The 21,577-nt window shown below is 30.8% G+C and overlaps 4 protein-coding genes across 7 annotated transcripts; 1 reads left to right on the plus strand and 3 right to left on the minus strand.

Annotated features, from left to right (window-relative positions):
* Positions 1–595: 595 nt before the first annotated feature.
* On the plus strand, positions 596–3,021 carry LOC126655471 (probable cinnamyl alcohol dehydrogenase). Its single transcript, XM_050349676.2, has 5 exons — positions 596–756; positions 1,169–1,282; positions 1,412–1,639; positions 2,044–2,483; positions 2,562–3,021. Exons 1-5 carry the CDS (start codon positions 680–682, stop codon positions 2,759–2,761), a joined length of 1,059 nt encoding a protein of 352 aa, XP_050205633.1. The 5' UTR covers positions 596–679; the 3' UTR covers positions 2,762–3,021.
* A 2-nt stretch (positions 3,022–3,023) lies between these two features.
* LOC126655472 (protein MRG1) lies at positions 3,024–11,782 on the minus strand. Of its 4 annotated transcripts, none has more exons than XM_050349677.2 (11): positions 11,645–11,782; positions 10,957–11,010; positions 10,807–10,820; positions 9,595–9,737; positions 9,027–9,062; positions 8,125–8,165; positions 7,571–7,672; positions 6,876–6,955; positions 4,649–4,818; positions 3,900–3,984; positions 3,024–3,367 (listed from the first exon to the last, which is right to left on the minus strand). In XM_050349677.2, the coding sequence occupies exons 1-11, from the start codon at positions 11,780–11,782 to the stop codon at positions 3,277–3,279; spliced, it is 954 nt and encodes a 317-aa protein (XP_050205634.1). In that variant the 3' UTR covers positions 3,024–3,276. The 4 variants fall into 4 exon arrangements, with proteins under 4 accessions (XP_050205634.1, XP_055959548.1, XP_055959550.1 ...); XM_056103573.1 differs by having other exon boundaries at positions 9,595–9,780; positions 10,807–10,836; XM_056103574.1 differs by lacking the exon at positions 3,024–3,367 and having other exon boundaries at positions 3,908–3,998.
* Positions 11,783–12,727: 945 nt separating this feature from the next.
* LOC126656668 (protein DOG1-like 3) lies at positions 12,728–13,561 on the minus strand. Its single transcript, XM_050351278.1, has 2 exons — positions 12,851–13,561; positions 12,728–12,751 (listed from the first exon to the last, which is right to left on the minus strand). Exons 1-2 carry the CDS (start codon positions 13,559–13,561, stop codon positions 12,728–12,730), a joined length of 735 nt encoding a protein of 244 aa, XP_050207235.1.
* Positions 13,562–17,542: 3,981 nt separating this feature from the next.
* On the minus strand, positions 17,543–18,277 carry LOC126656669 (protein DOG1-like 3). The gene has a single exon (XM_050351279.1). The coding sequence runs from the start codon at positions 18,275–18,277 to the stop codon at positions 17,543–17,545; it is 735 nt and encodes a 244-aa protein (XP_050207236.1).
* Between the last annotated feature and the right edge of the window lie 3,300 nt (positions 18,278–21,577).

Raw genomic sequence — 21,577 nt, forward strand, 5'->3', positions numbered from 1 at the left:
AGCTCGTTGGTGATCATGGATGCTTCTTAATTCAAATTAGATATATAAGGATTAAATACAACATTAACTTCCAATAAAGTCCATTTTACCATTTACATTTACACAAAAATCAAATAAAACTAAATTCGTAGTTTATGAATAATTTTTTTTCTAAATATGTGTTTTGGAAAAAAAACCCCTTTAAGCTGAGCGCTGCGACTTGTTTATCCATTTAGTTTCAAATTTCCAATAATTTTCTAGCGTTTCAATCTAAATTTGTAAATAATTCAGTCATCTCATTTGATGAATAAAATAATCAAATTAACTAATTTATAGGTGTTTTTATTAAAATCAGTTTGTTTTATGCCAAATTTAAGGGGTAGGATTAATATTTACTGCATCAACTTCATATATAGCTTCCCTCCACATAATCTAATTGCAAAAAGTAGGTTAATTAAAAGCTAAATAATGAAAGATTTGTCTCTTTTACATTTTGGGTTAGGTTCTCTGCATCAACCTAATCAAATATATAAAATATTTAAATTATAAAATTTGGTTGAACACTATATCTACAATGGCCAAGTCCCTATATATAGAGATATCATATCATATCAATACCCAAATAATTAAAATATAAATAATCTCGTACAAATATTTCAGTATCAGTTGCTATTATTGATAGTTGAAGCAAAAACAGATCATGGAAGGGAGAAGAGTTGTTGGTTGGGCAGCCAGAGATTCATCCGGCTACCTTTCACCTTATTCATTCAATCTTAGGTCACTCCAGCATCCTAGTGTTTTATAAATCAAACCGGTTCGACCACCGGTTTACGGTTTAATGAGTTCAACCATCATATTCCATCAGTTAATTAGAAAATAAAATGTGTTTATATTCTTTCTATAATAAAACATAATCTCTCTTTTTTTACTTGTCCATTTAGTCAAATGGACGTGTCTTTAATTACTTGTTTAATTAGATTTTTAAGATGATTTTAACTATTATTTTTAAATTTATTATTTCCTAATAAATGGCTCTATAATTCAATTAATTAAATATTTATTAACTAGAAGAGTTTTTAATCCCATGTCCAGTTCAATCCCGTTAAATCGGATTCTCGGTTCAACAGGTTCAACTGCTGGTCCGGTACGGTTGTTTAGCTCATCTTTTTTTGATGTTATGATTTCACAGGAAAACAGGTGCAGAAGATGTAGTGTTGAAGGTGCTCTACTCTGGAGTTGACCACACTGATCTTCATCAAGTTAGAGAAGAGCTTAGTCACACTAACTACCCTTTAGTCCCAGGGTAATTACTAATTAGTAATTAGCAACATAATTACCCTTTAATCCAAATTAAAACATTTTTAGATGCATAATTAATATAACTGACACAATTCAATTTTTTTTGTTCTTATTAAATGATTAAATTGAAAAGGCATGAAATAGTGGGAGAAGTTGTAGAGATGGGTCAAGAAGTAGGGAAATTCAAAATAGGAGATATTGTTGGAGTTGGGGGCATAATTTGGTCTTGTGGGGAATGTTTAACTTGCAAATCTAAGATGGAGCAGTATTGTAATGAAAGAATTATGACTTACAATGCCATTGACAAAGATGGAAAAACTATTCAAGGAGGCTACTCTTCTGCTATGGTTGTAAATCAAAGGTGAGTAGGATCAAGCAAACAACAATGCATCTCTTAATTGATGACTTTTTACAACTCAATTACGCCATAAGTGTCGCTATTTCATAATATGGCTATTTCATAATCCTGTGATGAACTTGGTTCATTTAAAAAATTCTTAGTTCAACCAAGTTGACCATGTGGAATTATGAACTAATTCAATTTATTAAAATCCCCTATCTAAAAGAATACATGCGCAAACTTAGTTCATCATGTAGGATTATAAACCATTTGAGACCCGCCATTACCGAATGAAATTAACCTATCAGGAATATCACATTAGTTGGTGATATTTTAGTTTGAATAATTCATAATCTGAATTTAGTTTGCATAGAAAATTTTATCCTTGAGACTTAAACTCAGCTTAATGTTGAGGATAAATGCAGGTTTGTAGTTAGAATACCTGAAAAGCTTGCACCGGAACAAGCAGCCCCACTACTATGTGCTGGAGTGACAGCCTATAGTCCACTGAAAGAGATCAATAACTTGAATAAGGTTCTGAAAGTAGGAATTTTGGGTTTAGGAGGAGTTGGTCATCTAGCTGTGCTTATTGCAAAAGCAATGGGACACCATGTTATAGTTATAAGCTCTTCCGATAAGAAGAAACAAGAAGCTTTCGACCATTTACATGCCGATGCATTTCTTGTGAGCTCCGATGTAGATGAGATGAACAAGACGACGAACACCCTTGACTACATTCTTGACACTGTACCTGCACCACACTCTTTGAACCCTTATCTTTCACTTCTCAAAGTTAATGGAAAGATCATTGTCGTTGGGGCGGCTGCTGAACCACTGCACTTCACAGCTAGCGTTGTAATTACAGGTATAGACCATTTTTTCAGGTGCATTTTCAGTGCCATACTTCTTTTTTACTGATCAGCTTGTCTCACATCATATTCAGGGAAGAAAAATATAGGCGGAAGCTTTGTTGGAAGCGTAGAAGATATTGAGGAAGTTCTCGAGTTCTGGGCAGAGAAAGGTTTGACATCAATGATTGAAGTAGTGAAGATGGATTATGTTAACGAGGCATTTGCCAGAATGGAACGAAATGATGTCAGGTATAGGTTTGTGCTCGATGTTGCTGGAACCGATTTTGAATGAAGCCCATATCTATCCTCCTCCGAGCAGCATTCCAATTTCCAAAATATAATAACAGGAATAGCTACGATGTGTGAAAAAATTATACCTCATAAATGTTTCTAGCAAAATCATATTTCTTAAAACCCTATCATTGTTCATCAAGCCAAATAGTCCAAAGCAAGTTTCTCTTATTTTCTTCTCCCCTGTTGTGAATGGTTCAGAATCACCGAACAGTGATTCAATTCAATTTCATAAAGAAATAAAATTCATCATTTCAACCATGTAGCAAATTTCACATCATTGCTGATGCACATTTCAATAAGCTAAAAAGTCTTGCAAGTTATGACAAACAAATGGACGACAGTCGTCTATGTGTAGGGTCTTGTCAGAATCTCAAACCCTCGTTTTATCGATTTTTTTGGAAAAAAAATAAAATAACAAATGCTAGTGTTACAACTTACAACAACAAATCGATGATGCTCTATCGTGTACCTGTTGTTTTAGATCAGCAAATAATAGGGCATTTATGCAATGGATCACTCGTCTTTTCCTTTGCCTTTGCCTTCAGAAACTTTAGATCCATCATAAGCTGAAAGGAAGAAAGTACTTTGATTCTTCTGCAGAAACCTGAAGTGCAATATAGATATTAATTTGGCAAATACACAACATTAACATTAGATAGCAAGACTTAAAAACAAAGCAAAACCTGGAACAGAACCATAAAATATAGTTTGCCAACTGCCCATTTCAAAGCAAAAAGCAGCAATACAACCTTTAACTCAACTACAAAATATAAAACATGATTCCGATTAATTAATTCCATCAAGTATCCAAAATTAGTTTGTGGAGTAATTAACTCTTTCAAATGAGATTCGACCTAACAACTCAACTACAAAATATGAAACACAATTTTATAATATCTCGGAGAATGGTATACAAGACAATAGCCGCACAAATAATTTCATGGCCTAATTGATCTTTCAGTTTAGAGAAAGTGAGAAATTGCAACAATGCAAATGATTATTACGAAGTGGATTTCGATAAATAGTCATATGAAATGATCAAAATTTTTATTTTTTTGTTTTGAGGGTAGAATTTTTATTATCTTTAAGGATTAGCACTGAAGCAACTAATAAATGTGCCAGGATAAGATAGATACTTGAGGAAGTCGAGTATTTTCTGTTGTAAGCGTGCTAGTGTCTCCTCTTCAATGTTCACATATGCCAATAGCTCCGGTAATTTTACTGCAAAGAGAGAGCTGAATGAGTATAAGAAACAACACTACTAACTGGTAATGCTTCCTAGGGTAGTTAATTAAAGATTAAAAGTTCTCTAGGATGTTCATCCTTTGAAACCAAAAATAAATAAAAATAACAATAAATAATAAGACAAACAACAAAGACAACTATTTTAGCCTTTGACAAAAAAAAAAAAATAACAAAGGCAACTACAAAAAAAGGTGAAACAAAAAGAGATTCCACAAAAATAATTTATCTTCATGAATCATGATCACCACAATTATAACAATGAGCACATAAAAAATGTAACCCTGGCCAAGATAGATGTCTTTAAACACATGAACAAAAACCTTTTCCAGGAAAGATTTTCCAGCAAATGTAAATTGCTATGTTGGTTGCCTTGTAAATGAAAGCAACAAAAATAGATAATTGAAACAGTGTTACAGTAAATACAAATTTGCATCTTGCCATCAATGATTGAATTCAACTACAGGAAATAACAATTATTTATGGCTACTAACCAGTGTCTGCATGAATTTTCATTTATGAGCTTTTAGAAATAATATTAGGAAACTTGATAGAACACATTACAACACCTTCAAAATATCAAGAAAATAATACTCATTTCTTGGGAAAACCAAAAAGTATAACAACTAAAATGTTAGCATACCAAATAGTCGCAATAAATGTTCAGCGCCATATATAGTTGATGGAGACGTGTCATTTTCGACGGCATCATCGTACTGTTGGCGTTCATTCTTGTATAGGAGCATCACTGATAATGCTTTGTCAAAGTAGCAACGTATACCTTTTAAAATTTCTCCAACTGAGTCGGTCATCCTGTGTACAAACAAAGAAAAGTACATTCCAACCATTATCAAGGCCAGAAAAGGCATTCCAAACTAACATTTTAAAATAGCATAAGATATCGAGATTGTTAAATGAGACAAATTATTTATCAAATATGTGTCTACTTTGTACACCATGGCTATTATACGAACCTTACTATTTTTTATATTCCAAATTATAGGCCATTTTTTATTTTTGTTACACAATTAAAAGATTAAAACTCTTATTTACCCCTAATAAAATATGTCCAGTTATCTCCAAATAATTTAATCGCTTCATATTCCAATAAAGAATAAATATCCTTTTTAACAACAATGCAAAAAAATTGTACTAGTCAACTTATTTGATACAAAATTCACCAATAAAAGAACTCATCATTAATATGCTATATATATATAAAGAATTACATAAGAATATAACTGGAAAAATTGATTAAAAAGCTAATTTTAACTTCTATAACTATATTTTTCTTAATTCATATCTTTTTGTCTGAATGGTCTATCATTTTGGTCCACCTTCATTGTATGGACAATTAAATGATCTTGCTGCTGCCTAAATCTGCAAGTAGTTTTCATTCATGTTTCATGAAAATTAGTTAATTTTATAATTCCTCCTTGTACTACCTGAAGTAGCTATAGAGCCACTAGCAAAGAGACTTGTAACAAGATACATATCTGGTTTTCAGGAGCTGCATGGCAGCATATTATTGATATTTATTACTCTCTGTACCACTTTAAAAGTCTCATTGCACTTTATAATGTCTCATTGAAGAAGTCCATTTCATTTGATGGTCAGAGGCAAATTGAATGTTAAGCAGTGGTAATTCTTGAAATTCTCTGGGAAGAAAATAGAAATGTCTCTCTCTCCCATGTTACCCCTAATATGTGGAAGTATTACATTTAAATTTTTCATACATTTTTAACTTAAATTTCATCTTTTAACCCTTTTACTAGCTTGATGTTTAAACTCAATTCACAAATAATTAATTACTAAGTAGAATTCTAAAGCAATTAATAAGGTTAAACAAGAATTAAAAACCAAATATTTATGTTTTGTTAAACTGTGTGCATAAAAATTAAAGGCGAAACAATTCTTATGAAATATAAAATGCCATGACTGTAAGAAGAGATGTCTTATTGATCTGTTGTTTTTGCTTACTGTTGATGTCTAATTTTTTATCTAACTATTAATTTGTTGTTTTTTGAACATTACGTAAAAAGATAAAGTTACTACTTACTAGGGTGTGGGTGGGTAAACCATAAGAATTGAATAAGGGAGAACATTAGGATTTTATTTAAATTTATAAAAAAGTAAAAAATTGCCTTCTTTTTTCTAACTATTGCTTCGTTGTTTTGAAAGTTAGGTTAAAAAATAGAGTTATTAGGATGTGGGTGGGTATAGTTAATAGTATATACCATGAGAATTGAACAAGTGAAAAATTTTAGGATTTTATTTTAATTTTTAAAAAAGGTCAAAACTAGCCTTAAGACGCGCCTCTCGGCGGGTGAGGCACATGGCCACATTGGCCAGCACCTCTGACACGCCTTTGATAACATTGCCTCTTTGTAAACTAAAATGAGACTTCTTATATGGACAAAATGTTTCCTTTTAAACAATGCTATTTGAAAAGTTCTACACTACATTGACCTTTTAGTACAAACCATTTTATAAATAAATATGGCCATGCTTGATGCTGCATAACCAATTTTTATGCTTTTAGTAGATAGCACTTGAGATCCATTGAAAAATCCCAAACTTCTAACGAGTGCTGGTACTGTGTTCTTTAGCCAATATTCTCCTTGGCTTTGTTGTTAGATTACTTGTTTCTATTTGCATCAAGAATTTCATCTAATATATTAATTGATGAATTTGCATGTTAATAATTGAAGTTTTACGATATCGTTAAACAAAAATGCCATCTTAGAGGAAGGGAACCCCTATAACATTAAGATACGACAAAGAGAAACGTACAAACAGAAGCACAAATGTAGCACATTGAATTTATAGATTTAATTCATTCAATTTCAACTAGAATGAAAATAACTTACATTCCATCCTTCTTTGACCTGTATTCTAAGTACTTTGTCAAAATATCATCCACATTTGGTGACCGTGGAAGTTTAACAAGCTGCAAAAGAAGCAAAAAAAGAAGTCTCCATCAAACAGGAAGCGCTGACAGGTGATTGTTTTATGAAATAATTTGATATTTTAACACCACTATATTTTATTGAAAAGATTTCAAGTCCAAAAAATAATACTTAAGGTTCATTCAGGAATTAGGCTAGCTATTTAAAGGTATATTTATTTATGCAGGTGAGTAGGTAACAGGCATAGGCTCTCTCTGTCTACACTCCAAATTTAGGAAAAATGGCAAAAGACCGAAATACTGAAAATATTCAGGGGAAGAAAAAGTTGAGTTAATAAGGTCAGAATTAAGATAACTAAGGTTCAGGAGGACTACTTTTTAACTACCAAAAGCAAAACTGCAAAAGTTTAATAACGTGAATTCTATAATGCACATCTTGTATACGAGTCCCTATCAGAATGTTAATTGCCATATATCTATACGTGTAGTAGGCTATGGTTTAACAGACTTAGATCATCTTAATGTCAATTTAACAGCTACAGTAAAGTTGAAGTTTTGAGGAAAGTCGTTATGTCAAACGAAAATCATTTTAGTATAACCGACAGCAATAGCAGTATGGAATAAAGTCCCAAAGTTCCTTATATGAAACATGCATACCTTATCCTGTTGGGTGACATATTCCCAGTCATCTACAAGTTGCTTCTTTAGTGTTGATGGAATTTGGATCTTTATGAACTTTTCCGCAGACAAATTATCCTTCTAATAGTTTGAAATCAAATGCCAAAGAAACATATGTAAACAAACATTTGAAAAGATAAAAACAAGCAAAGAGAAATGGAAAATTTCCCAGATTAAGTATTGTACAATAGGCTTACATGTGTACAGCTTGATCTTAAACAATAAATTACTCTTGATAAAAAAACAGAGGCATTTAATTAAAAAAAGGTAAATCCAGAGAGGAAATTTTGCCATCATGTTTCTTGTTTTCTATTGTAGTAATTTTATCACAAATTTATCAGGTTCATCAGGAGGGACAGAAAGAGAAAGGAAAATAAGGGCACGCAAGAAGTACAGAGCATAAGTAACCCAATGCCTCCAACTCAAATTAATTCAACTATGGCTTATTCACAAGCTTTGTAATCCAATAATTATTTCAAAAATGAGATAGCAGTAAAACGAATCACTGCGAAAAGAACATATATGAAATATACCTCCATGCCTGAGTCACTTTTACGCTTCTTCCCTTTAGCCACTGCAGAAAAGAATTAATACTTTACTTAAAAAAAAATTAGAAATCATATCATCTAATACAGGATTAGTGATGAGTTCTGGATTACTGTAAATTCTAAGACATGTCAACAAGGTCGGTTAATAACACACAATTTTAATAAATAAAACTACTTTTGTAAGTGTTAATAATAAACTGTTTTTTTAACAGCGTCTTCAGTTTAATACTAAACTATGCCCCCATTTGGGTCACAGAATTAACAATAACAAGGTTAAAGAGAAGGAATCAAATGACAGTAAAAAGAAAAAACTCTTTACTTCAGAGGTTATACCATCTAAGACATGGTTGGTGATAAGTTCTGGATCATGTAAATACTAAAAGATGCCTACAAGGTCTGCTAATAATAAACAGTTTTAATAAATAGCATTCACTACGAATAACAGTGTTTTCAATTGCATGGCCCCATTTGGTTCACATAATTAACAATCACAAGGTTATAGAGAAAGAATCAAATAATAAGATGAATCTTATGTGATATATTAGGTGGAAAGGAATAATACTAAGAAAGATCTTCCTAAACATATAATGTATAGAAAAGAAGAAAAGCAAAGGCTGAGGGCAAAACATTTTATAGACCGATAAAAACTGAGGCAGATATCCTTGTATGTATTAATTGACACCTACCCTAAATTGACACAAATTAAATAGATTATGAATATTTACAACTTAATGAACATAATTAAGCTACAATTACTACGCTATGATTTAAAAGGAAAACTAAAGTTAGCAATGTATAGTATTAGGACCTCAGCTACCAAACAGAGATACTAAGGAGCAGTGAGAGAAGAAAAGAGGAAAAGATAACCTATTTTGAAAATCACATACCATTGCTTTTTGTTTCTTCCTTATCCACCTTTGCATCTGAAAAATTAACAGAAGTAACAGTTATATAACAGAACTGGTTACCAACTCACATATTAGTTATTGCTAAATACTTGCGCAACTGAAAAGAAAATGGTCCGATTCCTTAATAAGGAAAACATTTCTAGATAAGCACAACTAGGTAACAATGTCTCAAAAGACCACCCAGCAGTTAATATGAATTAAAGATTGTTAAAAAAAAAGCTTAAAATTGTAAATTAATCAGTTAAAAGAGTTGACCTCCTGAAAATATCATAGAATTAGAAGTCTCAGACAATTGAGACAATTTTGAGATTGTCATGATTTACAGCCACTGTCCTCATCTAACTATGCTGAGTATCTTAGGGACTCTCCACAAGATCCTCAGCAAAATGAAAGCAGAAAGATAGTTTTCTCATTGGACAGGCAGCAAAAAGAGACGCCAGAACCAGAGATTGTCAAATGAATAAATTTAGTAAAGATACTGCTTAACACCATAAGCAAGCAAAATAAACTTCATATATATGGAAAAACAAAATAACATTAAGCTGACCAGTAGAGGTCTTTGGCTTCTGTCCTGAACGTCCAAACTTTGAAGTCTTATCTACACCCTGTTTTTTATCAAGGGCCTGCTGTTTCATGATATTCTCTTTTGTAGGTTTCAACAGTCGATCCGTGCCTATCCATTCGTCCCAACTGTTGGCAATATGTCCAAGCCACACTAATGATTTCTGTTTCCCTTTCCGAAGAAGACCATGCTTATTAATGAAAGAAAACTTTCACATATGATTCTCTACATGAGGTTAGTTAACATGATGATAAAGAGAGCACTATAAATGAAAATATGCTAGAAGGGGGTTCGAGTCCATCAGATTCCTATTCCATTAGAACCAACCAAGTAACAGGAGGAACATCAGAAATTATAGTTATGTTTACAGGTTTCACTCCTCTCGCCTCTTCTAATATGTAACTTGTAAGTGTTTATGTGGTTATAATCCTTCTTTTACTAGACTTCTTACTTACACAGAAAATAATATTTGTATAATTGCTTTGAATCAATTTGCTAATTCCATTTAATAGATAATGTTTATTAATACACAAGATAATCAACTTATTCAACGTATGTCTGAGACATATTTAACCCACGTTTCATTTTCCCAATCATATCAGCACTTACCTCGCTGCCTATACCAGTCACCTAAACTATCTTTTTTGATATTCTTTTATCCCTTTCCTCCCAAATAACCATCTATATTCTATACTTAAATTTGTACCACACATGTATTCATATAACGAGTATCTATTGAGAGCTTTGATGCACTGGTTTGTATTAAATGTGTCAAGAATTAATTTTCAAAATAAAAAAAGAACGGAGGAAAATCTAAATCCCGGTGAAAAACTTGCAACTTCAGACCTCTTTATCCCTAATGGACCAACAATTAGAATAAATGCAAAGGTATAGCATGATCCACGGATTTTTACACCATTACATAGAAATTTTAAAAGTACAAACCCCCACGATATTCATAGTCATGACTCATGAGAAAGCAAAATGTTTAATAGTCATTTTTCTTCTTTTAGTTCCCTTTTCCATTGGCAGTCCATAAGGAAATAGTTGTTTGTGAGTCTATGACATTAGCCATTTGAATCCAGGGTTTACACCATATCAGAATGTTCCGTAAGTAAATACCTAAAAGCTGAATTCATACTGACTTCAACAGCAGTAAGAAAAAAAATGGAGAAACAGAGTACAATGCATACTCACTTTTTATTCCAACCCTGAAAAACAGAAAAACTTCGCATCACTATATAGCTTAAAAGGATTATACAACATATATCAATTTTCCTAGCAAATTTAGCACAATATGAATGTTGAACCAGCAAAAGAAGATAACAAATGCAACAATTTACTTACAAGGTAATGAACCAAATATCTCCATTCCTTCTTCCGAAGCTCAGCTTTTTGAACCTAAAAATTCAAAAATCATATTCCATAAATACATAAAAGTTTAAGGCCTAATTACTTTTTAAATTCAAACCTTTGCGTTTTTTTATCAAATAAGACCAAACCTTTTATTTTTTACAGTAATGTCCAATTTAATATTTTTTATTTTTTTGCAATTGTGTCCAAACTTTGAGTTTTCTTTTCTTTTTTAAATCCAAACCTTTGTGTTATTTTTTTTATTAATTATGACCAAATTTTAAATTTTGTTCCTTACTTCTAAAAAGAGTTAATGTAAAAGTTTGGTTGCAATTGATAAAATAACTCAAAGGTCTGGATTTTAAAATATGGCATTTAAAGTTCTGGTCATAATTGAAAAAAAAAAAGCTTTCAAATTGCACAATTATACAAAAGCAGAAGAAATGTATAAAATACATATTTTAGAACACGGAAGCAAGAACGCTAAAAAAAGAAACCCTAATTATCACAATCTTGATCTACTAGAAACTAAACTCTTTAAAACTATATAATCTCACTTCAATTAACTACATGTAGCGTTCTAAGCATATAAAAACACAAAATTCGGAAAATTAAAAAACTGAACATTAATAAAGTGAAACGAAAAGTAAACAGTGAAGTATATAGAGAGTGAGTAAAATGCCTTAGCCTCGTAAATGCGAGGACCGTGATAAGCCAAGACGCGTTCACCTTCGGAGAAGAGACCGGAATTCGAAGGAGGAGCGTCGCCGCTTGAGGCTTCTCCGTCGCTACCGGAGGCGTCCTTAGACGAGCTTCCCATTTGTTTATTTTTTTTATTTTGATGTAAATCTTCAGGCAGTTGCTTTTTATTGAATTGTGAGTTTGAATAGAAATGAGGCATAGGTGTTGATTAGCCCCTATACTTATGTGGATAGGAAAATTAAGCACCTAACAATTCAATATTAGCCTATCAGACCTATTTAACTGCAATTAAAAATAGCAAATGAATCTTGATGATGTGGTTATATTGAAGGGGTTGAGGGGGATTACATGGAACTGCCATGTCAGATTTGTAATGGAACACACAATTTTCAGGTATAGATTTTGAAAATGTTGGGGTCATATTTGAAACTCTGAATTTATTAGGTGGTAAGTTCGTATCTGTAGTAAATTAAAGTTATTGTTGTAACCTTTATTATTATTATTAGAAAGATAATTTTTGGCGCACCTAAAAAAGTTTTTGATACCACGTGCTTTTATAAAATTCTATCAAGAACATGTATCATTTGAAATATAGCTCATTGATCCTTAATTATTTTAACATATGATTGAAGATAGAAAATTTATCAAGCACTAAAAAATCAGGAGGCATTTTAAGCATACAAAACTTGGTATATTATTTTTTCGACTTTCATTAAATTTAAATATATTCACAAGGTAATATTATGCGTCCACATACAACATTTATCATACTTGACATATACAGCATCGCGCCATGTCAACTATAAACTAAGCAAAAAGATACATTTGGCAAGACTCAAAAAAATTATAAAGCAAATTGATAAAGTTTTAAAATCGTAATATAATTAACAAACGAGCCACAATTGGAGATAGATAAATACATTTTACCAAATAAATACTACATATATTATCATGTTAATTATTTGCTTACACGATTTTATTACTACTCACTACAATAGGTATGATACATATATATTACTCAACACACTCTATAATTATACTCTCCTCACACTCACACATGCATTTATATATCTAAACATCCATTTTCCTGTAAGAACAAAAGAAACTTACAATACATATGTAAATATGTATATATTTATATAACAGATCTATAGCCATTAATTTAATTTGTTCTTCCCTGTAAAACATCCCTTCTTTGACCCCATTCATGCAAGCAGAGATGAAATTTCTTGTGAGCAGCCAGATAATCCACAGCCTGAAGAGGACTTAAAATACTAACCAACTCCTTAAGAGTGGCTAACCTTAAATTATCAGCTTCCTGTAAGATACTAAACATGGCCTCTTCATAATTCTGAATATTTCTATCCACTTGCCCATAAGATTCAACAGGTTCTCTCTGTTCCGTGGCGATCACAGAAATAGGATCGTCAGCCATGTCTTCTTGCAAACTCGCTAGCTTGTTGGTCAACTGTTCTTCCTGTCGGATGATTCTGAAATGCAAATCATTAATATTTTTCATCTGTTGCCACGATAGCTCGCCGAGATTTCCTGTTCTTGCGCCCTGAAGATATTCTGAAATTAGGGTTTCGAGGCGTGAACCGTAGAGTGAGTATAAGAGTCTGATGTAAATTGAGGGTCTGTAGCCAGCCAACCATAGCAAGGAATTTTCCAGGGAAGAATTCCAGGGGGGTGCGAAATAAGCGCAGGGACCGACTCCGGCAAGTTGGGTTCTTTTGTCAGTGTAATCCTGAAAATGCGTCATCATTTTCTCGACCAACTCCGAGAATAAAGTGTGTTGATCTCCATCTTCAGTTATGTTCAAGGCTTCGAGAAGCTCTTCTGAGTCTTCTTGTTGAAGTGTCATCCAATCAAGAAAGCATCGTTCTGAATTTTCCATTGAACGATTAACAACTTTAATTTTAATTCAGAGGTTCAGCTTTTCTGGAAATTTGTTGAAGGATATTTAATTAGATACCAAACTCTTTTTTTCTTGCTTTTCTGGTGTAATTTGTAAACTCTAGGATACTTTTTTTTTTATGAATTGTAAAGTAGGATACTTGCTATTATATATAGAAGTTTGAGGTGTAATAAGTTGGGATACTTGCAAATTACTCGATTATAATACAAATAATGGAAATCGGTTTGAAAATTTAAAGTCGAGCTACTTAAGTTCTATCTCAAGCCGAATTCAAATATCAATTAAATAGGCTCGTAAGACTCACGAGTCTAAACGAAGCTCTTATATATATAAAATAATTATTTAACTTTAGCCAAATCATCAAAAAAGACCAAATCTTTCATAAAAGTTTTACAAAAGTCTAAATTTTTCAATTCTATCCAATTTGTCCTAAAATGCATGATTTCGTTAATGTCCAACTATATAATTTTGTCCATGTGGCGCCTATGTGGCGCTGGTGTGGTATGCCTCTCATCAGCGATACATAAGTAAAATTGTATAATTGGATATAATTGAAACGAAATCATATGCTTCAAAACAAATTGGATAAAATTGAAAGATTTGAATTTTTTGTGAAATTTTCATAAAAGATTTGGCATTTTTTAATCATTTGGTCTTTAATTTTTATTATATTATTTGCTTCTTCTACCTCTAAATAATTAATTGGTTAAATTACATAATTTATGATGAAATAATTGACCAATGAGTTATAACTCAAATAGTATAAGCGCTGGAAAACAAACTACTAGATCGTAGGTTCAATTTCTCCCACAAGCACTCCCCCTCCCCAATTATAAAAAAACAATAAAAGAAAATTAAATACATCAAATTCGATAATTTTTTAAAAATTAACTTTATTGAACCAGAGTCGAGCTCGAGTTTGCCAATTGGCTTAATTCATACTCAGCTCGGCCGTTTACACCCCATATGAAGGGGTCAAATATGCCATGGGTCTCTGGACTTTTAAATCAATTTTTGAAAACTATTAATTAATTTATTTCAATAAAGATTGAATCTCCGTGTATTTCGGAAAGGTATTTTCGATATAATTGTGCTGATGTGGCCATCTGAATTAAAATATTTAGAGAATATTCATTTCATGGTGTATTCAATTATACGTCACTTAAGTTAGTATTCATTTTTAAAATTTTAAATATAATTTGGTAACTTTTGCTGACGTGACAAATATTCTTAATTTAGATGGCTATATGAGTATAATTAATTTGAAAAAAATCTTTATCAAACAAAATTTAAAATTTTACAATTTTATAAAAAATAGAAAGTTAAGTGACCCATCGATATATTTGACCCTATATAGGAGGGTGAGTTATAAGAACCTTATCTCAAATATTATAGATTTCTTGCACCTCAATATTATTATTGTGGACTCTTGCAGTTTGGTTCCCGGTACAACAAAATGACAATCTTTTCAATGCAATTTGCTAAGTAAAATCTAAAATAGAAAGGAGTGGAAACCACAAGAAATACTACAGAAAAGAGTAGTTTCTTCTATTATATTCTCTCAGGATCATTCATCTATTTATATTTCCAAAGTTCATTGAACTAAACACAAGTGATTATATATCAAGTTCCAAAAAGAAAACTGTTGTTTTGTTGATAATTTGATGGATATCATACAATGTTGTCATCCAAGTTGGTTCATATGTAGGGGTGTACAATCGGATAAACATACTAAACCGAACCGATTGTTTGCTTTTTTTAAAAACTGAACAGAAATTTTGAAATGAAATATATTTTTAAACCGAACAGAACCTGCAGTTTTTATCAAGTTTGGTTTACCTGGAAAACTGACTAAATTTGTTTTATACTACAAGCTGAACAGAACCGAACTGACCAACCGAAATTATTTTATAATCTCAAACCAAACCAAATTAAATTTGTCAGTTCGGTTTAACTTTTTGATTTCGGTTAGTTTTTACACACCCCTACAAATATGTAGAGGGTTTCCATGCTTCAAATATTTTTATTTACATCATAGAACTTCAATATTATCCTTATTTAAAAAATTCAATAGTCTCTCGATCTGAGATATTTTTAAGTAGACTCAGTGCACCACGTCATCCGTGGACTAAAGCTATCATATTATGACACGTCATTAAAATAATGGCACTATCATAATATTACTATTCAAAAGTCTAAAAAGATAATAAATAAAATTACGATAATGCCACTATTTTAATGACGTGTCATAATGTGATAGGCTAGTTTACGGATGATGTGGTAGACTGAGTCTACCTAACAATCTCTCGATCTAAATATATATCTATGATTTCATTACGGTGAAGTAATTAGATTTTTTTTTTTGCAAAATTGTGTCCAAATTTTGAGTTTTCTTTTCTTTTCAAAATCCAATTCTTTGCATGTTTTTTATTAATTACGACCAAATTTTAATATTTTTGTCTAACTTCTAAAAAGAGTTATTGTAAAAATTTGGTTGCAATTGAAAAAAAAACTCACAGGTTTGGATTTTAGAAAGTGAAATTTAAAGTTTTGGTCATAATAATTGCAAAAAAAAAAATCTTATTTCAAATTGTGCATTTAAATACAAAAGCAGAAGAAATCATATAAAATACATATTTTAGAACACGGAAGCAAGAACACTCAAAAAGAAACCCTAATTATCACAATCTTGATCTACTAGAAACTAAACTCTTTAAAACTATATAATCTCACTTCAATTAACGACATGTAACGTTCCAAGCATATAAACACAGGAAAATCGGAAAATTATATAACGGAACATTAATAAATTTAAACGAAAAGTAAACAGTGAAGTATAGAGAGAGTGAGTAAAATGCCTTAGCCTCGTAAATGCGAGGACCGTGATAAGCCAAGACGCGTTCACCTTCGGAGAAGAGACCGGAATTCGAAGGAGGAGCATCGCCGCTTGAGGCTTCTCCGTCGCTACGGGAGGCGTCCTTAGACGAGCTACCCATTTGTTTATTTTTTTTATTTTGATGTAAATAAATCTTCAGGCAGTTGCTGGTATTGAATTGTGAGTTTGAGTTGAAATGAGGCATAGGTGTTGATTAGCCCCTATACTTATGTGGATATGACAATTAAATACCTAAATTTAATAGTATTAGACAATCAGACCTCTTTAACTGCAGTTAAAGTAGCAAATAAACCTTGATGATGTGGATCTGAAGGGGTTGAGGGGGATTACAGAACTGCCATGTCAGATTTGTAATGGAACACACAATTTTCAGGTCAGATTTTGAAAATGTTGGGGTCATATTTGAGACTCTTGATTTATTAGGTGGTAAATTCGTATTTGTAGTAAATTAAGGTTATCGTTGTAACTTTTTATTATTTGGCGCACCTAAAAAAATTTGATACCACGTGCTTTTATAGAATTCTATCAGTATCATTTGAAATATAGCTCATTGATCCTCAATTATTTTAACACATGATTGGAAATGGAAAATTTACCGACCACTTTAAATAAAAAAAATCAGGTGGCATTTTAAGTATACAAAACTTGGTGCATAATTTTCTCGACTTTCATTACATTTAAATATATTCACAATTTGTTTAGAGTTAAAATGAGGTAATATTATGCGTTCACGTATAGAATTTATCATATTCGACACATAATGTCCACTATAAATTAAGCATAAAGATACATTTGGCAAGACTCGAAAGAAAAAAATAAAAAGCAAATTGATAAAGTTTTAGCATCGCAATATAACTAATAAACGAGCCATAATTACTAATTAGAGATAGATAATTATTTGCTTACACGCACACAGACACTACTCAATTACACTCTATAATTATACTCTCCTATCAGACATGCATCTATATATATCTAAACATTCATTTTACTGTAAGAACAAAAGAAACTTACAATACATATGTATATATGTATATATTTATAACAGATCTATAGCCATTAATTTAATTTGTTCTCCCCTGTAAAACATCCCTTCTTTGACCCCATTCATGCAAGCAGAGATGAAATTTCTTGTGAGCAGCCAGATAATCCACAGCCTGAAGAGGACTTAAAATACTAACCAACTCCTTAAGCGTGGCTAACCTTAAATTATCAGCTTCCTGTAAGATACTAAACATGGCCTCTTCATAATTCTGGATATTCCTATCCACTTGCTCATAAGATTCAACAGGTTCTCTCTGTTGCTTGGCGATCACGGAAATAGGATCGTCAGCCATGTCTTCCTGCAAACTCGCTAGCTTGTCGGTCAGCTGTTCTTCCTGTCGGATGATTCTCAAATGCAAATCATTAATCTTTTTCATCTGTTGCGACGATAGCTCGCCGAGATTGCCTGTTCTTACGCCCTGAAGATATTCTGTGATTAGGGTTTCAACCTGCGAGCCGCAGAGTGAATATAAGAGTCTGATGTAAATTGAGGGTCTGTAGCCAGCCAGCCAAAGCAAGGAATTTTCCAGGGAAGAATTCCAGGTCGGTGCGAAATAAGCGCAGGGACGGGCTCTAGCGAGTTGGATTCTTCTGTCTGTGTAATCCTGAAAATGCGTCATAATTTTCTCGACCAACTCCGAGAATAGAGTGTGTTGATCTCCATCTTCAGTTATGTTCAAGGCCTGGAGAAGCTCTTCTGAGTCTTCTTGTTGAAGTGTCATCCAATCAAGATAGCATCTTTCTGAATTTACCATTGAAAGATTAACAACTTTTCAGTTTATCAGCTTTTTTGGAAATCTTTCAGAGGATAGTTAATTAGATACTAAACTTTTTTTTTTCTTGCTTTTTGCCTATTTTGGTATAAAATAGGATACTTGCTATTATATAGACGGAAAAATAATTATATATATATATATGCTAATCTGAATTATAGCAGGAAATTCCTGCAACTGCAGATGTGGCAGCTTAACAAGCTGCCACTGCAATCCCTCTAATTTTTTATTGAATTGGTTAATTAGCCAAACTAGTACTGGTTAATTAGCCAATTAAATACTTATACTTTTTACTTAATCATTTCTATTATATTAATATATAATTTATTTTTAAGCTCTAGACAACAATTTCCACAAACGATTAAATTTATATTTCATCATTCTTGAATTTTTTTATTCCAAATCTTCAATAAAATACCGTTTACGAAAATTGTTACTAAAGTTTTTATAATTTTTATAGTGGGCAATTTTTAGTACCCAGTAACGAAAAAATTGGATTTGTTGTTAGTTAACTGTAGCCATAGGCCCATATTAGATACAAAATAATATTCAAATTAATTAAATTCTGATTACATTTTTATTGTTAGAATTAAATATAAATCATTGATATGAAAAATTAAAATTATATTGCCACTTCAATCCCTTTAACTTCCTATTGAATTGGTAATCAAAATTCAATTTTTTTGGGTATTATATTCAATGATATGGCTACAGCTCCACTATAAAATTACAATGTTTTTAGTAACAATTTTCGGCCTATTATAGAAGATTCAAATAAAATAATATAAATTTTCAATTAAAAAATTTAAATACTCAAGAATGAAAAAAATGCAAAATAAATCATGGGTGGAATGTTATTTAGGATTTTAACAATAAATCACATATTAATATAATAAAAATATTAAATGAAAAATATAATTATTGAATTGGCTAATTAACCAATTCAATAAAAAAACTAGGGGGATGGAAGTGGTAGCTTGTTAAGCTGCCACATCTGCAGGTGCAGGAATTTTCTGTTGCTAAATGCTAAGGCAGTAGGAAATTTCTGTTCTTATAATCTGATTGTTAACTTTGTGATTTATGATCAATATAGACGATCAAAATGGCCAATATCTCCTTATAATATATTATGATAATCTGATCCATCAATTTTATAATTTATGACTAATATATCAATTTCTCAATTTAAATTTATTTTCATGATTTATTTTATAATTGATGATTTAGGTTTTCATTCATGAATGAGTATTTTACGTAATTGATCTTTTATTTCAATTTCGAAAAGATTACGTTGGTTTAAAATGAGAGGTATATGCCCGAAAATAAATTTAAATTGAGAGTTGAATATATTTTTACAAATTATAAAATTAACGGGTTCGATTGTCATATTTTTTTTTAAAAATACAGTATTTGTTATTTTTATCAAAGAAATGAATATATAAAATCATAATGCCTATATAGAAGGGCCAAATACATTGTTTGTCGTTGAACTTTTAAGTTATTTTAAAAAATAGTACTGAACTTTAATTTATCTTTTTAAGGTTATCAAACTTTTGATTTTTTTAGAAAGGTATTTATGATCTAATTTTGCTGATGTGACCATCTAATAAAATGCCAATGTGGGCCTAACTTGAATGGCTAAGGCACCTCTAAGTGCATCAAAAGGTTGTGGGTTCGAACCAGGTCTCCATAACTAACAAACTAACAATTGAGACTCGAAAGAGTCGATTTCTATTTTTGATAAAAAAAAAAACAAAACCATCTAATTAAATTATTTTAAAAATATTCACCACATACACAATTCAGTTTATGCCACGTAAGCTAGTATCCATTTTTAAATAAAATATATAATTTGGTAACCTTTGCTGACGTGATAAATATTTCACATGAGTAAAATTAAATCGAAAAAATCTTTTTTTTTTATTCATGAATAGATCGAAAAAAATCTTTATGAAATAAAATTTAAAGTTTTATAACCTTTTAAAAAATAATATATTCAACCCCAAGGTGTATGTGAGTTGGTAAAACGTTCTCCTGACTTAATTGAGGTCGCGAGTTCGAACCGTACTCGTGTATGCAGCCGTTTAAAACATGGAGTCGAGTGGGGATTAGTCTGATATGGAAGGTTTAAATGTGCCGTTTCATAGTTAAAACCCGTTAAGGACACCTCATTGAATTATAAAAAAAACAATATATTTCTTTGAAAAACTTAAAAATTTAGTGATCCACGTAATATTTGACCCTATATAGAAGGGTGAGCTCAGATATTATAAATTTCTTGCTCCTCAATATTATTATTACTAGTCGTAAGCCCCGCGTATTTACGCGGAATCAAATTTATATATAATTTAAAGTATGATGAAATTTTAAAAATATAAATAATTTCAAAAAATTAAAGCGTTGTAATTTGTAAACTAATAAATAATAATATTAAAATGCATGCGAATAATTTTAGTAATTAATTTTAAAATTAAAATATATTTCAATAACATTTTAATTTTTAAATTATATCCAATTGGAAAGTTTTTAAATTTTATTTTTATATCCAAACCTTTTAATTTTTTTATCAATTGTGACCAAAACGTTTATATAATTTCTTTTAGAAGTTAGACAAATTTTGCATATTTGGTCTAATTGATAAAATATATATATATATATATATATTTGAATTTGAAAATGAAACTCAAATTTTTTGTTACAATTGCAAAAAAATGATTTTATATTAGACGTAATTGTAAAAATTAAAAAATTTGGTTGTAATCAATATAAGATGTAAATATTTAGATTTAAAAAATAATAGGCTTTAACAAAACTTAAATGAGCTGTTAAATAATAGGCTTTAACAATATAATAGATATTAACGTCTTTTAAAGAATTTTCAAATTAAAATATCAACTGATATAAAAGCTTTGTACTTTTTTTTACTGATTCCATAGTCTATTTATTAGATTTGTAAGGTTAAACATACTGACTAGCTACTTTCACCAAATTCTTTAGTAAGATTATACATACTAAAATTACATTAATTAAAAATTGTCCCATTTGTAAGGTTATACATAAAAAAAACCATATAATATTTCATTACAAATCATCTATATTAAATAAATCAAAAGATCGTCAAAAAAAAATATTTATTTTTTAAATGAAGAACATATATCAAATAAATAATACTTTGTTAAGGTTAAATATTTGTCAACAAACTTACCAGTTTATCAATGAGAAAAAAATGGCAAGCCTTCATGGGAACAAATTCATTGTTGGACAACATTTGAAGTTTTAAAA

The sequence above is a fragment of the Mercurialis annua genome, linkage group LG7 (assembly GCF_937616625.2).
Source record: "Mercurialis annua linkage group LG7, ddMerAnnu1.2, whole genome shotgun sequence".
Taxonomy (NCBI): Eukaryota; Viridiplantae; Streptophyta; class Magnoliopsida; order Malpighiales; family Euphorbiaceae; genus Mercurialis; species Mercurialis annua.

Excerpts from the sequence above, each read along its gene's own strand:
- LOC126656668 (XM_050351278.1), bottom strand. The coding sequence starts at position 13,561 with ATGGAAAATTCAGAACGATGCTTTCTTGATTGGATGACACTTCAACAA. Across the intron at positions 12,752-12,850 it reads AATGGGGTCAAAGAAGGGAT|GAAAATGGATGTTTAGATAT; the intron begins GTTTTACAGGGA and ends TTGTTCTTACAG.
- LOC126655472 (XM_050349677.2), bottom strand. The coding sequence starts at position 11,782 with ATGGGAAGCTCGTCTAAGGACGCCTCCGGTAGCGACGGAGAAGCCTCA. Across the intron at positions 6,956-7,570 it reads ATGTCACCCAACAGGATAAG|CTTGTTAAACTTCCACGGTC; the intron begins GTATGCATGTTT and ends CTTCTTTTGCAG. Across the intron at positions 4,819-6,875 it reads AGGTCAAAGAAGGATGGAAT|GATGACCGACTCAGTTGGAG; the intron begins GTAAGTTATTTT and ends GTTTGTACACAG.
- LOC126655471 (XM_050349676.2), top strand. The coding sequence starts at position 680 with ATGGAAGGGAGAAGAGTTGTTGGTTGGGCAGCCAGAGATTCATCCGGC. Across the intron at positions 757-1,168 it reads CCTTATTCATTCAATCTTAG|GAAAACAGGTGCAGAAGATG; the intron begins GTCACTCCAGCA and ends ATGATTTCACAG. Across the intron at positions 1,640-2,043 it reads GCTATGGTTGTAAATCAAAG|GTTTGTAGTTAGAATACCTG; the intron begins GTGAGTAGGATC and ends GGATAAATGCAG.
- LOC126656669 (XM_050351279.1), bottom strand. The coding sequence starts at position 18,277 with ATGGTAAATTCAGAAAGATGCTATCTTGATTGGATGACACTTCAACAA.